At 41.8% G+C, this 18,279-nt stretch overlaps 1 protein-coding gene across 4 annotated transcripts in view; it reads right to left on the reverse strand.

The window, feature by feature from the left end:
- The window catches only part of TMEM64 (transmembrane protein 64), a 38,526-nt gene extending 21,333 nt beyond the window's left edge, over positions 1 to 17,193 (reverse strand). The window contains exons 1-2 of one of the 4 annotated variants that reach the window (XM_044928517.2): positions 16,158 to 17,193; positions 5,933 to 6,000 (exon numbers count right to left, since the gene is read on the reverse strand). In XM_044928517.2, the coding sequence (XP_044784452.2) occupies positions 5,933 to 6,000; positions 16,158 to 16,958 (869 nt within the window). In that variant the 5' untranslated portion in view covers positions 16,959 to 17,193. The remainder of the gene's footprint in view (positions 1 to 5,932; positions 6,001 to 16,157) is intronic. The other 3 variants (XM_044928516.2, XM_044928515.2, XM_025265008.3) reach the window with 3 other exon arrangements.
- Positions 17,194 to 18,279: the final 1,086 nt, after the last annotated feature.

Raw genomic sequence — 18,279 nt, forward strand, 5'->3', positions numbered from 1 at the left:
CGAATGGGAAAGACTAGCGATCTCTTCAAGAAAATCAGAGATACCAAAGGAACATTTCATGCAAAGATGAGCTCGATAAAGGACAGAAATGGTATGGACCTAACAGAAGCAGAAGATATTAAGAAGAGATGGCAAGAATACACAGAAGAACTGTACAAAAAAGATCTTCACGACCCAGATAATCACAATGGTGTGATCACTCACCTAGAGCCAGACATCCTGGAATGTGAAGTCAAGTGGGCCTTAGAAAGCATCACTATGAACAAAGCTAGTGGAGGTGATGGAATTCCAGTAGAGCTATTTCAACTCCTGAAAGATGATGCTGTGAAAGTGCTGCACTCGATATGCCAGCAAATTTGGAAAACTCAGCAGTGGCCACAGGACTGGAAAAGGTCAGTTTTCATTCCAATCCCAAAGAAAGGCAATGCCAAAGAATGCTCAAACTGCCGCACAATTGCACTCATCTCACACGCTAGTAAAGTAATGCTCAAAATTCTCCAAGCCAGGCTTCAGCAATATGTGAACCATGAACTTCCTGATGTTCAAGCTGGTTTTAGAAAAGGCAGAGGAACCAGAGATCAAATTGCCAACATCCGCTGGATCATGGAAAAAGCAAGAGAGTTCCAGAAAAACATCTATTTCTGCTTAATTGACTATGCCAAAGCCCTTGACTGTGTGGATCACAATAAACTGTGGACAATTCTGAAAGAGATGGGAATACCAGACCACCTGATCTGCCTCTTGAGAAATTTGTATGCAGGTCAGGAAGCAACAGTTAGAACTGGACATGGAACAACAGACTGGTTCCAAATAGGAAAAGGAGTACGTCAAGGCTGTATATTGTCACCCTGCTTATTTAACTTACATGCAGAGTACATCATGACAATCGCTGGACTGGAAGAAACACAAGCTGGAATCAAGATTGCCGGGAGAAATATCAATAACCTCAGATATGCAGATGACACCACCCTTATGGCAGAAAGTGAAGAGGAACTCAAAAGCCTCTTGATGAAAGTGAAAGTGGAGAGTGAAAAAGTTGGCTTAAAGCTCAACATTCAGAAAACGAAGATGATGGCATCCGGTCCCATCACTTCATGGGAAATAGATGGGGAAACAGTGGAAACAGTGTCAGACTTTATTTTTCTGGGCTCCAAAATCACTGCAGATGGTGATTGCAGCCATGAAATTAAAAGAGGCTTATTCCTTGGAAGGAAAGTTATGACCAACCTAGATAGCATATTCAAAAGCAGAGACATTACTTTGCCAACAAAGGTTCGTCTAGTCAAGGCTATGGTTTTTCCTGTGGTCAGGTATGGATGTGAGAGTTGGACTGTGAAGAAGGCTGAGCGCCGAAAAATTGATGCTTTTGAACTGTGGTGTTGGAGAAGACTCTTGAGGGTCCCTTGGACTTCAAGGAGATCCAACCAGTCCATTCTGAAGGAGATCAGCCCTGGGATTTCTTTGGAAGGAATGATGCTAAAGCTGAAACTCCAGTACTTTGGCCACCTCATGCGAAGAATTGACTCATTGGAAAAGACTCTGATGCTGGGAGGGATTGGGGGCAAGAGGAGAAGGGGACAACAGAGGATGAGATGGCTGGATGGCATCACTGACTCGATGGATGTGAGTTTGAGTGAACTCTGGGGGTTGGTGATGGACAGGGAGGCCTGGCGTGCTGCGATTCATGGGGTCGCAAAGAGTCGGACACGACTGAGCGACTGATCTGATCTGAACCTATTCAATTTTGGAGTCATCTGTTACACAGCAAGAAATAATAGAATATGCAACTCCATATTTTAGGATAGATCATTAGGAATGGAATAACTAGATCAAACAGTAAAAACTGCTTTCCCAAAAAGTTCACACTGATTGACATTCTTATCAGTGAGAAACATATGTGTGACCATTTCATCATACTCTTGCCAATTAAAAGTTTTAAATTTCAATCCTCCTTAGTTCCATGGGGTTGCAAAGAGTCAGACATGACTGAGCATGCACACATGCATTAGTTTGAGAGGGGTAAAAATGATTTCAAATATTGTTTAATCTGGCTTTCCTTGTAGATCAGTCGGTAAAGCATCTGCCTGCAGTGCAGGAGACCTGGGTTCGATCCCTGGGTAGGGAAGATCCCCTGGAGAAGGAAATGGCAACCCACTCCAGTATTCTTCCCTGGAAAATCTCATGGACAGAGGAGCCTGGTGGGCTGCAGTCCACGGGGTCACAAAGTCGGGGGCGACTGAGAGACTAAGACTTACTTCCTTACTGTAATTTTAATTTACGTTAGTTTTAAATATACACTTTTCTATTTACATTTCTTTCATGGCTTTATTTGTTCACATTTATTCATTTTTACTGAAATGTTAAAGTGTTTTCTTATTTATTCATGACATTTATTCTTTGTATAGTAAGGGCAACCTTTGTCCATGCTGTGTGCTAAGTTGCTTCTGTCGCGTTAGACTCTTTGCAACCCTATGGACCACAACCTGCCACGCTCCTCTGTCCACAGGAGTCTCCAGGTAAGAACACTGGAGTGGGCTGCCATATTTTTCTCCAGGGGACCTTCCTGACCCGCAGAGGAAGCCCGCGTCTCTTCTGCCCCCTGCACGGGCAGGAGGTTCTTTACCACTGCTGTCACCAACTTTTGTCCATAATATGTAGCAAATGTTTTCCTCTGAACTGTCTCTTATTTTTTGTTTAGACATACAAACATTTCTAAATTTATATAACCAAATATTATTGTTTCCTCTGATCTTCCATTGCTTTTAGCTTCAGAAAGTCTTTTCAGATCCCATTATTAAATTTCTTCCTATATTTCTTTTCTCAGTATATTTTCCTCTTTAATATTTACCACCAATTCCTTCTGCAATTTATTAGAATTAAAGGTTGATGATATATCCTTACTCCTCCCGTTCCCCAGTAGCCAATTTTCCTAGTATCATTTATTGAATAATCAGTAACTTCTTCAGCAACTTGTGATGTTTATTATAAATAAAGTCACTGTATTTAAAGGAGCCTATTTGGGGTTCTAATACTGTCCACTGATAATCTTTTATATATATATATATTTTTAAATTAAGAGGATAATTACAATATTGTGATGGTTCTGCCATACATCAACATGTCTACTGATATCTTAAATCTTGTTTTGAAACCAAATTATTGTAAAGACTATCAGTTTAATATCTCACAAGGAATTTCTAACTTTCAAATTCCTTTTCTTACTCTTCTTTTTAAAACTTCTATAACTATTCTTACCTATTCATTTTTGCAAATACTTTTTAGGATCACTCTGTCATTCAAAAAACTAGTAAATATTATACTAGGATTAAGATAAATTTATAAATTAATCTGGATAGAGATGCAACCTCCAGAATATTCAGTATTTTTATCAAGAAATGTTTTTATAATTACTTTAAATCTTCCATATTTATTACTAAAATTTGGTTTTATTTATATATATCAAGCATTTCTTATTAGTTTATTTCTAAACATTTTATGTTACAGATATTGTGTGTGTGTACTCAGGCACTTCAGTCATGTCTGACTCTTTGTGACCCTACGCACTGCAGCCCGCCAGGCTCCTCTGACCATGGGATTCTCCAGGCAGGAAAGAACACTGAAATGTGTTGCCATGCCCTCCTCCAGGGGTTCTTCCTGATCCAGGGATCAAACCTGCATCTCTTATGTCTCCTGCATTGGCACGTGGGTTCTTTATCACTAGCACCAACTGAGAAGCCCATAGTTGTTACTATAGCCATTAATTTTGAGAATAACTTCCATATCTTTATCTGGGTATTGCTGTTATATAAGAAAGCCAGTGGCTACTTTATTAAATTTTATTTTTATTAATATTAAAATCTGGTGTTTTAATGAGTTATAGGTTATTCTACAACTACAGTCTAACCTAAAATTATGTAAAGCTACATTCATCTCTACTCATAGGTGATTAGTAGCAGACACACCACTGCTGATTTAGAAAGAATTCTGCAGTGTGATTGGTTGTTAAGATTCCGCTAAACAATGACTGACTCAGTGACTGCAAGATGCTCTGGAAGGTATCTGCCAGAGATAGACACAATGACACAACTTTTACCTTGAAGAATTTGCACACTGACAAGTACACACAGGCAGAAGGGGAGCCTTGAGAAGAACTGCGTGGGAAGTATTACAGAGTAAACAGGGACTAAAATCTCTGTAGGAGTAGGGGCCAAAGGGCAACACTGTGGGATAAGAGGAATTTGAACTGAACGTCACAAGCTGAACATGGGCTTCACAGGGAAAGACGGTGGAATGGAGAAGGGAAGGGGTTCCAGGAAGGGAATGACTGGGGTCAGCATGCCACTCAGGGTGAGGGCAACGCAGGGTTATCAGTAGTCAGCTGTGTAGTCTGGAGTGTTTAAAGTGCAAGGCGCTCCTGCAGAACAAAGACAGGGCAAGTCTTTGAGAGGACACTTGGGAGGGGTCTGGGTGAAAGGGGAATGAGTTTGTACTCAGCAGAAAAGCTCTGAGGAACCTAATCCAAGAATGACATGAATGGGGCTAAGTTTTAGGAAAGTTCCTCTGCCAGTTTGGGGCACTTGCAGTAATGGAAAAACTTTCTTTAGAATTAAACATGTCCAATGTATAAAGTAAGTAAATAAGACAAAAATCAATGTCATAAAATTATATTATAGTAATATTATGTGTTATGCAAGTTATTTTCTAAGTAAGTATTTAAAATGTCAGAATGCAAAGCTTCAGTTCATAATCTTTAAATGTAATTAAAGTTTTCCTAAAGAGAATATATATTTGACATTTATGGATGACAGCAATAATATCTAAATGGCGATTTTAAGAACAGATATCATAAATCTGAAACAACTCTGCCACTTAACTCTTTTAATGAGACCTTTGTCCAAAGCATACATGAAAGTTTACCAAATCTTTCATTACCAAATCTCACCCTACAGAAAAAGGAAGTGTTATGATTTACAAATAGTTCTTTTTTGAAAGCTGCATAGTTAAATAAAGCAAAGAAACTAATTTCAGCTAATCACAGTAAAACTGTCTTGCTAGCACATCAAATAATTTAGCCAATATATCAAAATAATAATGTACACAGGCACACACAGTTTTTAAACTAAGTGTATTAAAGATAAACAGATTCTAAATTATCCTAATATGGCATTTCCTATAGGCCAAGATCATACTCAGAATCTGCATCCAATCTTGGACAAACATAGTTAACGTACAGCACTTGATCTCACAAAGAGATCCATCCAACCTCTTTCCCTAGAAAGCCTTTACCCATGGACATTCTGTAAAATCATTTATTTAGTATCTTTCGTCCGCACTGGCTCTCTCTAGCTGTGGTGAGTGGGGGCAGTCCTTGCTGTGCGGTGCGGGCGTCTCTTGTTGGGGAGCACTGGCTCTAGAGTGCGGGGGCTGCAGCAGCCCCTGCCCGTGGGCTCCAAGCACAGGCTCAGCAGCGGTGGCAGATGGGCTTAGCTGCCCCACAGCATGTGGGATCTTCCAGGACCAAGGATCGAACCTGTGTGCCCTGCACCGGCAGGCAGACTCTTAACCACTGGTCCAGCAGGGAAGTCCTACACACTGACTTTAAAAAAATATGTCTCCTTATCCTACTTTCCCAAAAGACATTAAATGTGAACCCAGAATAATCCTACTGGGAAGTCCTGCCTATTATACCCTGGGGACTTGACTCAGGACTGTTTTCCTACTCCAAAGACTCAGAAATCTCAATCTAGGATGTCAGTGTTATCCTGCTGGTTAGCTTCTATGATCAGAAATACTTCAGTGTGGGTCTCAGGGATGGTGAATGCTACCTGATTGCCACCGTCCCATACTTTCAGAACTCCAGAAGCACTGTGAAAGTACACACATTCTTATTCCCAGAAGTACTGTGATTTACTTGGAGATGTAATTCACTTGCCTTGGTGGGTAAGGGTTACTGTAGAACATTACCAAATACCAGATAGATCCTGAAAACACAGTGCCCATCTGAAGGGAAGAAAAAAGAGAGGAAAAAAACCCTTAATCTTAAAGAGTAAGAACTGATTCTTCACTGAACACACATTTTTGAAGCTGATAATAAGAGAACTCTTATTATTCTTATTATCACTTGAATGTACAGATGATCACTTGAATGCGCACTGAACCTCAGACATGATACAAAGCACAGCTCCTCTGGCAACCCTGCCTACACAGTTCCTCTACCTTCTCCATTTACAACTGTTTACACAATGGCTTTACAGGCTTTAACAAACTAAAAAACTTTCTCATTTTTACACAGAATATCTTGACACAGATCGAATGAAGAATATAAAGGTGATCTGTGTATGGAAGACCTCAAATTTTATCCATAGTTTTGTGAAACGACATTAGTTTTGGCAAATCACACCTTCCTGTAGAGGTGTGTTTCCTAGTTTATATAAAAGCAATGTTGGTTATTGACAAAGTTATATTAGTATAAATTTCAATTAAAACATATATTTAGTAATATTATGCAGAAAAAATCATGAATCCCCATAATAATTTTTAAGGAATGGTCAAAAGAAGTTAAAGTGACTGCAGTTTGATCTTTTCATCTACTTATTACTGATAAATTATATTTTATAATGTATATCCTCAAAATACTATCAGTATTTCAGAAACAGAAAGGAGGGAGAAAGAGTTAACAAATGGCAATCAGCTTTCACTTCCAGAAACATGAAATTTTAAAAACTGCTTTAAGGAAAAACACTATCATTCTCTTCCCTCCTCAAAATACTTCTTTTCATGTTTCCAATCTCAGTTGCCCTAACTAGACAGACAGCACTCTTCCCTCATCCCCACAACCAATCATCTACTCTTTCTTACAGATTCTACCTTCTACATCTGTAAGAAATCTAGCCATCATCTGTTCCTATTCCTGTTCAGTCTCCTCCTCTCTGGTCTTGATACGTTAGATCTACCCACCGTCACTCATAACCTAAGTTAAATTTTGCAGATATCTTTTAAAAAAGGGCAAATCCAATCCCGCTTAAACTTTTTCCTATTGCCATAAGAATGAAGTTCAGATTCATCAACATGCAAAGTACAAAATGACTGAGTGGTCATGAAAGTCATTCTGTACTATACTTAATGATCAAAATGTTCATTACATTCAGTAAGAAGTCTCAGAAATCATCTACAACATTCACTCACAATGTTCTATAAAAAAACACATGCACTAATAAGTGAAAAGACTAGAAAAATAAACACTAAAATGCTGAATATTTTCCTCCTTATACTTACTATACTTTTTAAAGTTTTTACAATGAATACTTATTCATAGGCAGAAAAAAAAAACACTTTTAAAACAAGTTTTAATAAGACTCTCTGCCTCCAAAGACATTTTAATCTAGGAAGGGGTAATAAGACATACTCTATTTGTTACTACAATACAATAGGCTAGATATACAGGTTTGTGAATTCTAACCCTATATATGACCATGAAAACCACAGAAGCTGGTGAGATGACTGAAGAAACACAAAGAGAACACAGTTTTAAGGAAGTAACAGCCAGCTATATTCCATGGTTCTGTGAGGTCTACGGATGAGGTGGCAAGGCATTTTTCAACTTGGTCATTATATCTCAACCTTCAGACTTAATGACTCCAAGCTCCTTCAAAACAGGTTGTGTCTCTGTCATCTAGTCCATCTGAACTGTACCAATGGCAATGAATCAGGATACTTTAATAGTAAGAAGAATCAGTATGCTTTAACAGCAAGAAGAACTAATCATTAGTTAAGCTGGCACAGTGTGTATTATGACTCAAACACAGAATAAGAATTTAAGATGAAAAAACATTTTTATAAAACATACCATCACCAAACTGTTACATACAAAGTAATGTTAAATAGTTACTTAGAACTTTTGTCTTTTTAAGAGTAAACTCTGAGACCCTGTCTAACCTCTCTAATTTTACAAATAATGATAATTGGAGGCCAGATCATTAAATGACTTCACCAAAGTCACACAGGAGCTGAGACAGAACTAAATGTCCCCAAACAGTCCATGAGACTAAGATTTTACCATTTTTCTGGTCTCATAGTCACTCGCCAATAAAATATTTTTATTTAACTGCAGTAAATTTCAGTTCAATTGTGAACTGAATTATTAGAAGCAATTTATCTTTTTCTTGATTACTCAAGGCAAATTCTAGGAAAATACAATACAGTTTAGCTATATTTGTTTCAACTCTGTTTTTAATCTTATTTTACCATCATTATTTTAGCCAGTACACCAGTTTAACAGCTCCCTGCCCTCCCCCTAAACACGCAAAACACTCTCTGTTGCTGCTTCTAACCTACTCGGGGCTAATAAAAATAGCCAAAGTAACTAACAGTTTGGTAACATAAAATTCTTTAAAATGGTTCTACTGAGAAGTGAGCCAGGCTGATGGGTCAGGTCTTCCACTTTTATATTTACTCATTTCTTTTTTTTTTCCTTTTATTTTTCATTTTACCCACAATACATATATATATATATATAAATATATTTTTTTTTTTTTAAAGGCTTTTGTTAAATACAAAGGTAAAAAGATATATATGGGAGCTTATGGGACTCTTACAGTTTCAGGGGCTTGGACTTGGTGGTTATTTTACTACAGTGACTGTTTATAGCTCTAATGCAAACTTCTGTAAAGTCCAAGGTAGGAAATATTTTCGGCTTTGCAGGCCATAGGGTTTTTGTCACAACTATTCAACCTTGATGTTTTAGCTTAAAAAGAGCTACAAACTATACATCCATGAATAAACATAGCTATATTCCAATAACATTATTTACAGATGCTGAAATCTGAATTTCATGTAATTCTCACACACACACAAAACATTATTCTTTTGATATTTTTTCCAGTTATCTCCCTAGGATGATGCCTGATTCAACTGTGGAGAACCTGGCCCAATGCCTGACACATGGGAGGTCCCAGGGCTAGTGCTCTGGAATTAGAACCACGAGATCTCTGAGAAACCAGAAAGTTCTCTGCTGATCTTCTCAGATCAACAACAGAGCCTCAGGTAAGTTCATGGTTCTACCATTTACCAACTGCTAGGTAAATGGTACCTACCAACTGCTAGGTAAATGGGTCCTAGGCTATTTATTTCACCACTCTGCCTCAACTGCCTTAGTTTAATATGAGAATTAGGGTTCATATGAACATTAAATAAGTAATGTGTACATGTTAGAACAACAGTGCCTGGCAATTACTAAGTACAACATAAAAAAATGGTTAAATTAAAAAGAAAAAAAAATTCTCTCAGTTTCAATGTCCTTATCTTGGAATGCAGAGGATGCAGAGAAGGAAATAGTAAGTAATGAGCAAGCTATACATTTTATCACAGCTATGTAGCAGGTAATGGCAAACACATTTCACAACAGAAAGCATGGCTCAAAGAGTAGCTCAAGATGTCAGAGTAAAGGTCAGAACTAAGTCTGACTTCAAGTATGTGATATTTTGTCCCCTATGTAACTGCCTGTAAGTCACTGATAACTCCTCAAAGGACTGTTGTGATGATTAAGCGATAGTATATATGTAAAATATATGTAAATTTTCTCTACATACTGTAAAGTGCTATACAACATATGATCAAGAGGATCTTCCATGCTATGTTTTATGCTTTTATTTGAGGTTTCAACCATGAAAACATTTCCCATGTGGAATTAAGTTTTTCTATGATCAAAGTGAAAAGAGAATAATTTTTAGGCTCTCCTGTGGAACAACAGTAACAACAACATCAAACCTTTTTAGAAGTTGCAAGCACCAATATGCATACTGTTACCCATTAGAACCACTTATTATGTAATATATTTGGATTAACAGGGGCTTCCCTCCAAGCTCAGGTGGTGAAGAATCTGCCTGCAATACAGGAGACTCAGGTTCAATTCTTGGGTCAGGAAGATCCACTGGAGAAGGAAATGGCTACTCACTCCAGTATTCTTGCCTTAAGAATCCCATGGTCGGAGGAGCTTGGCAGGCTACAGTTGATTGGGTCACAAGAGTCAGACACGACCTAGCAAGTCAACCGCCACCAAACCACCATATTTGGATTAAAGTTGATATTTCACAGGTGGTAGCTTTAAACTGTTGAAGTCCAGATATCTCCACGGGAGTATCTTACAAGAGACTTTACAATAATGCATTAATGCTTTCTAAATAGTTATTTTTATGAATGCTTACAGTTTTCAACTTTATCAACAAAAAGGAAATCCTGAAGTTTTGAGGCTACAGACAAAATCTGCTATGTTTAAGTCAGAAATAATCATGTTTACCTCTTAGAATGTTGAGGATGAAATACATTAACATATTAAGGGGTACTTAGTAATTGTGGAATGATAAGAGAGAGGCTTGGAGAAGGCAATGGCACCCCACTCCAGTGTTCTTGCCTGAAGAATCCCAGGGATGGCGGGGCCTGGTAGGCTGCCGTCTATGGGGCCGCACAGAGTCAGACACAACTGAAGCGACTTAGCAGCAGCAGCAGCAGCAAGAGAGAGGCTAGAAGTAAGCTGAGGGTTGGGAAAATGTCCTGAGGTGAAAAGAAAACCCACTTGACGGTTTCCCTACAGGGAGTGCCAAGATTAGATTTGCATTCTACAAAGATCATTCTGGAGGGAGAAAAAACTGGAAATCCTTGCTGGAGACTAGATAGGAGGCTGAGGCTGAAATGCTGCCAGGGTTGTGGCAGTGGACTGGACTGAAGGATCTGGGAGGCAGGATCCAGAAGTCAAGCGCCAGAGTCAAAGACTACTGCCAAACACTCAACTTCTCGCTCCTTCCAGGCACACACATTGCCTCTGTGAAGTCAGCTGTGGCCATGTCACTTGTTCAGGCTAGTAAAGAGTGAGATTACTTCTAGGTGAAAGCATTAAAAATCAGTACAGAATTCACTATGTCACATACACCAAGTGAAAGATGGTGGCTCCGTCAACCTGGATCCCCAAATAAAAATAACATAAAGCAGAGACTCCCGACTCCTTCCCCAAACAAAGCTGAACCTGGATCTGCGCCAAGTAAGGAAACAAACCTTTGCTTTTTTTTTTTTAATACTTAAGGAACATATATTTATGAGAAATCATGAGGAAAAATATGGCATCATATGCAATATATAGAGTCTACTTAATTAAAACATTTTTTAAAGGATATGTCATAAATGCTAGGAGCATATATAGCCCTCCAAATCATAAAAGTGGAATTCAAAATATAAATTAAATTTATCTCCCTTCACTATAAATAATAACATAAGCTTCACTTTTTACAAATCTTTTGCTTTTCAACCCAGTGAGGTTTGGGGGTTGTTGTAGTGCCATTTAGCCTATCCTGAGTGAAGCAGTAAGAAACAGTCATTCTAGATATGTGCCCAGATAAGAACAGTACTTAGAAACACTCACAAACAACACATCTAGAAATCTGTCTTAATGTACAATAATACCTACAGATTCAAGATTACATCAAAAACGTTGGTAGGTGGGGGCCTTTATTTCCCACAGGAAAAATAAGTACATTTTAAAAAGTAGAAATGATTCTAAAATGTACTTCAGAAATTATATTTCTTATGATCTAACAATTCATACTATAAAGTGTTATGTACTTAATTTCCATTTCAAAAGTGAAGTGTCAATTTGTTCATCCCTTTTTAGCACACATGGGAGCAGGAAAGAAAGTTAAGAACAGATAGCAAGCAAGGGAGAGCCCGGCTCCTGCCTCTAAAATATAAAAACTACCTCCACCATAATAATAATTGCTATTAATTTTTGAGAAATGAGCATGTGCCAGGCAAATACTCAATGCCTTCCCTGCATTAGCTTATTTGAGCCTCATAACTCAGCATAGATTGTCAAGGACTGTCTATTTCCAAACCCTGTGCCTCTCATGACCACCACCTTTCCTCATGAGCATTGATTAAAGGTCAATCAATCATGGACACTGAAGATGAGCTTTAACTGGAATAGAGAGAAGGAAGGACAATTTTAAAAGACAGGTAGGGAAGAAGAAAAAGAAATACGCCTGGAAAGGGGGCAGCTTTGGGTAGCCATAGGGGTATGAGGACAGAAAGGATAGAATCAGAAAGAGGTTCTAGAAGGCAGAAGCAAAAGCCAAGCTAAAACAAAAATCAGCATTAACTAAGCTTTCTTTTCACTCACATACCCTGGGTGAATTCAGTAAACAGTTTCAGTTGCAGAAGCTATTATGTAGATAGTTAAAAAGAAAAAATGAACAAGATGTAATAGACTATATCCAATGGGTCCACAAGCCACCTTGCTTAAGGCCAAGAGTGAGAATTTGACACAGTACCATGAACTTTTTCAGATAATCTGGGGTTTATAACTCAGCTCCACCACTTGGTCCTTCGAGACCCTTCATGGATTACACTCTTGTCAAGGCAAAGGGGCCTATGTAACTCAGTGAAGCTGTGAGCCTGCTGTGCAGGGCCACCCAAGATGGACGGGTCACAGTGAAGAGTTCTGACAAAACGTGGCCCACTGAAGGAGGAAACAGCAAATCACTCCCGTATTTTTACCGCGAGAACCCCATAAACAGCATGAAAAGGCAGAAAGACAGGATAATGGAAGATGAGCACCCCAGGTCAGAAAGAGAAGAAAAAAAGTGAAGTCGCTCAGTTGTGTCCAACTCTTTGCAACCCCATTGACTATAGCCTACCAGCCCCCTCTGTTCATGGGATTTTCCAGGCAAGAGTACTGGAGTGGACTGCCATTTAAGGAGTCCAGTAAGCTACCGGGAAGAGAGGAGGGCAATTACTCATAACTCCAGAAAGAATAAAGCATGGAAACGATGCTCAGTTGTGGATGTGTCTGGTGGTGAAAGTCAAGTCCAATGCTATAAAGAACAGCATTACATAGGAACCTGGATTGTGGTGCTGGAGAAGACTCTTGAGAGTCCTCTGGACTGCAAGAAGATCAAACCAGTCAGTCCTAAAGGATATCAACCTTGAACATCCACTGGAAGGACTGATGCTGAAGCTGAAACTTCCATACTTTGGCCACCTGATGTGAAAAGCCAACTCATTGGAAAAGACCTTGATGCTGGGAAAGATTGAAGGCTAAAGAAGAAGGCGATGGCAGAAGATGATATGGTTAGATAGCATCACTGACTCAACAGACAGGAATATGAGCAAACTCCAGGAAATAGTGAAGGACAGAGGAGCCTGGCATGCTGCAGTACGTGGGGTCACAAAGAGTCGGATATGACGTAGCTACTGAACCATCACTACCATCACCACTTGGTAGCTGGGTGATCTTGAACAAGCTCCCGGATGCCTCCATGTCTTCCTCAGTTAAACTATGCCAATAATACCTATTTCAAGAGGCCCGTTTTCTTTTTTCCTTCTTTTCTCTTGACCCCACAAGGCCAAACTGAGATCTGCCTCTTGTCAAGTTCGTTTTCAATTAACTACCTTAAATTACTTCCAAGTACAAAGTATAAATTACATGTTTAATATATTTGATTATTTTTTAAAACTTAGTTTTAATTAACAAATTATAATGAGCCCACATTATATACCCAGGACAAAATATAAAATGAAGAAATGGAGTCATGGGTTAAGACTCTATCTGCAAACAATTATTTAGTACCTAGGTGATCCTGGATAATAACAACAGTAACGACGACATGAAATTAAAAGACGCTTACTCCTTGGAAGGAAAGTTATGACCAACCTAGATAGCATATTCAAAAGCAGAGACATTACTTTGTCGACCATTACTTGGTCTGTCTAGTCAAGGCTATGGTTTTTCCTGTGGTCATGTATGGATGTGAGAGTTGGACTATAAAGAAAGCTGAGCGCCAAAGAATTGATGCTTTTGAACTGTGGTGTTGGAGAAGACTCTTGAGAGTCCCTTGGACTGCAAGGAGATCCAACCAGTCCATCCTAAAGGAGATCAGTCCTGGGTGTTCATTGGAAGGACTGAAACTCCAATACTTTGGCCACCTGATGCGAAGAGCTGACTCATTTGAAAAGCCCCTGATGCTGGGAAAGATTGAGGGCGGGAGGAGAAGGGGACAACACAGGATGAGATGGCTGGATGGCATCACCGGCTCAATGGACATGAGTAAACTCCGGGAGTTGGTGATGTACAGGGAGGCCTGGCGTGCTGCGGTTCATGGGGTTGCAAAGAGTTGGACGCAACTGAACTGAACTGAACTGAATGACGACAAAAGCCAGAATGTTTGTTATTCCAGGCTTAGTAGCATTTATTTAAGCAATTGTCTCAATAATCCTATGATGAAGGTAACATTACTTTCCCATTTTGCATTTAAGAAAGTGAACCATAAAGAGGATAAGCAACTTGACCGAGGGGCAACAGATTCAGATTCTATGGCGAATTCTATGGAGACAGCAGAATTTCAGATCATCAGCCCTGTGTTCCGGACTATTAGATAATAATCTATAATATATGTATAATCACTCTCCATAGAGCTAGTTTAAAGATTAGAAATAATACGTGGAAGCAGTCCAGGACAGGAGGCACACAGTTGGTAGACAAGAAAATGCACAAGGAAATAAGCTATACTGGAGAGGATGCAAACTAACAGATTGAAACTATTCAGGTTCCTTAGTTCCAACCCTCTTTCAAAGTTTAAGGATACTTGATCGATTATTAGCCAAGGCTGGGTCAAAATTCAAGCTTATAGGAAGCTGTGAAAAGGTAAAAATTTAAGGAAGAGAACATACTAAACCACCTGTAAACATCAAATTTTCCGTGTACAGAAAACTCCTTATCTATTTCCATGTCGCCTCAAGCCTCACTCGAGTCATTGCTGCAGTTGGCTAGAATCAACATGAGATTTGCAAAAGGCATTTAAAAAGAAAAGGGTAGGTTGGTTAGAAATATTCTTAACATAAAACAAAATGAGAAAGTTTCTAGAGATAACTATTTTTGAAACAAATTGGTCAGGTTCACTAATATATATTGATTCCTGTGGATTTGAGTGCTAAAACTTTCTTCACACAGAGTTTTTTTTTAGGTCTAGTTGGGTTGAGTTTCTGGGCATCTATATGAAAATTCTTTGAACTTCAGAATCACTGAATTTGAAGAACACAGTAACTGGTTTAACCCCTTCACCTTAAAAAAGAGGAAAGCAAGGGCACATAGCCAGTGGTAAAGAACCTGCCTGCCAATGCAGGAGACATGAGAGACACAGGTTCGATCCTGGGTCAGGACGATACCCTGGAGAAGGGAATGGCAACTCATTCTAGCATTTTTGCTTGGAGAATCCCATGGACAGAGGAACCTGGTAGGCTACAGTCCATGGACACAACTAAAGTGACTTAGCATACAGCATGCGCTGAAGACACTAAGTTTGTCAACACTGGATCCTTTTTTTCCCCATGGGATGGTCCTCAGTAGCAGAATTCCATTCTTCAATCATTTACTAGCAGTGTTTCCATTACTCAATCATTTACAACGCGATGTACATTAGTTAATACAAGACAAAAAAAAAAGTGTACAAGGTGTATAAAAAGACAAATATATTCTCAATTGGGAAAAAGGTTACCTGTCCAATTCTGTCTTATCCACTACCAAGTGATTTTAAAATGAAGTTCCTCCAAAGAAAGGTAAAAAGGAGGCTTCTCCCCTTATTACACTGTATTAAAAAAGCAAATTACTCAATGAAAAAAAACCTATTAAAATTTTTAGGAAACTCCAAAATAGAGTCTACTTTCTCCTCTATTTACCCAAACTCTTCCGTTAGCCCCACATTGTTAAAAACTTGAGCTAAAATACTGGATGCATTTTGGCAAGTTAGAGGGAAAGCCAGCCTTTATTTATTCCCTGACTGGTGCGACAGCTGCTACAGAGTAAGATGACAAATGTTTAAAATAGATATTTCTACTCCTCTCCTCTCATAGTTAAGAGAGCTCATTTCTAACCAAACTCATATGTTAAAAAAGGAGTAGTTCTTTCTCTACCAAATCTCCTTATTGAGGGGACCCGACACAGATTGGCTTTATCTGTTTGAAATGTCTCAGGGTAAGTCAGAAAGTAATTTCTACTTCTATTAATGTCACTCCTCTGCCGGCATTCCACAGGACGGAGCACCCTCCCAGGGCCGCCCCAAGATCGCTCAAAACAAACAAAAAGACTTGGGAGAACAGCCCAGTGGCACGCCACTTACCGAGAACACTGCGTTCTGCAGCCCGAAAGGTATGGGGGTGAGCCTGGCCAGCGCCACCACTTTGAGGCCGCTGCCCCCCTCCACGACGCGGATGACGGCGCTGAGTTTCTCGCTGCTCTGGATCCTGGCGGCTACCCAGGCGGTGAGCAGCCGCTTGCAGACCACGTGGGCGATGAAGGTGCCAATGAGGACGCCCACCACCATCAACCCCATGCCCAGCACGAAGCCGTACAGGTAGCCGGCCGCCACGTTGAGCACGATGTAGCCCCAGCCGCAGGGGAACGAGACCACGATGAAGCCCACGACGAAGAGCAGGACCCCCAGCAGCGAGTCGAGGCTCTCGGCCCAGAGCAGGAGGTGCTGCAGGTAGCGGCGGACCAGGGCCAGGGAAGCGAAGCACACGGCGGCCAGCACGCAGACCAGCACCAGGCTCCGGCACCAACAGGTGCTGCCGAGGCAGCAGCAGCGCCAGCTTCTCACCTCGGCCACGTCGACCACCACGCCGCCGCCCCCCGGGCCGCCCGCTAACGCCCCGCCCGGCCCCGGCAGCTCTGAGGCGTCGGACAGAGCGTGGCGCTCCAGACAGGCGCCGAGCAGCGCCCCCGGGGCGGCCGCCGCCACCGCCGCCGCGCTCGCCCCGCCCCCGCGCGGGGGCAGACGCTCCGCCGGGCCGTCCCCGCCGGCCGCCCGCGGCAGGGCCCAGCCGGCTGGCGGCGGCGGCTCGGTGTGGCCCGGGAGGGCGGCGGCGTACTGCAGAAGCCGGGGCAGCGACTGGAGCAGGCTGCCGCCGGCGCTCCACATGCCTCGGCCCAGCGCCGGGCCCTCCTCAACCGGCTTGCGGCTCCGCCGCCGCGGCGGCCGCGCTAGTCAGGCGGCGGACCTTCATGGCGCCCCGCGCGCGTGGCCTTACTCGCCGCGTTCTCTCGAGGGGCAGGAGAGGGCCTCAGGGAAAGAAAGCTGAGGGCTCGCTGACGGAAGGATGACGCCGTGAAGAGGGAGAAAACTCCCGACGCCACACAGTGGAGGCCGCCTCTCCGGGGGCCGAGGGGGCGGGGCGTCAGCACGCGGGGGCGGGGCCTGGCTCGAGCTATATTTGGCCCTGCCCCAGTGACGGACAGCGCCCCGCCCCCGCCAGGGTAATGAGGCTGGGTAGCGGCGGCGTCTGGAGGGCTGAGGCGCTGAAGGAGCCTCTGGGAGGAGAGAAATCGCAGAGACTATGGGGGTGCCAGAGAAGGACAGGGGCTGCAGTGAGGTGGAGAGTTGGGTAATGCGCGAGGAACCCTGCAGGGGCCTTCCCGGCCTTCCTAGGAGGCGCATGCGTGCCTGCCTGTCAAGGCAGTGACAGGCCGGGTCCCAGTCAGCCAGCCGCTTGGATTCTCGCCCAATACCTGTTGGCTGTTTCTGCAGTAACCTCTGATCGTTTATATCCACAGCCACTGTGGTGATATTAGAGGGAAAAGAGTTCTTCATCTGCGTTAAGGAGGATTTGCTCATTTTTACCTCCCCAGCTAGTGAAATCTCCGTGCAGGTTTCAGGTAGTCGTTTGGTACTTAAGGAACTTAAGGAATTAGGTATAAAAGCCCAACCTCGACAGAATGCCACTTCTGACCCAGAAGTCTTTAATTGAGCGCCAGACACCTGGGCTAGCGACTTCTCGAAAAGATACACCGAAGAACATTCTTAAGGATTAGCCGTACCAGATGACTCCTTCTCATGCTGCTTTCCTTTCTTCTTTTTGCCTAGACTCTAAGGTTAGTGTTCCTCAGGCGCTCTTTCCTTCTATTTAGAGCTCACCGAGCCCTCTCATTTGAGCTCATAGATTTGATTCCACTTGGTATAACCCCCAAGTCTATCTCTTCCTGTCCCTCCCTTGCACTCCAGCTTGTGGACACACCTAGATGGAATTTCTGTAGGTATCTCAAACTCAGCATAGCTCTGGTGCAAAAAGGACGTAGTAACTGGTCAAGGAATGATGCTAAAGCTGAAACTCCAGTACTTTGGCCACTTCATGCGAAGAGTTGACTCATTGGAAAAGACTCTGAGGCTGGGAGGGATTGGGGGCAAGAGGAGAAGGGGATGACAGAGGATGAGATGGCTGGATGGCATCGCTGACTCGATGGAC

Source organism: Bubalus bubalis, chromosome 15, assembly GCF_019923935.1.
Source record: "Bubalus bubalis isolate 160015118507 breed Murrah chromosome 15, NDDB_SH_1, whole genome shotgun sequence".
Taxonomy (NCBI): Eukaryota; Metazoa; Chordata; class Mammalia; order Artiodactyla; family Bovidae; genus Bubalus; species Bubalus bubalis.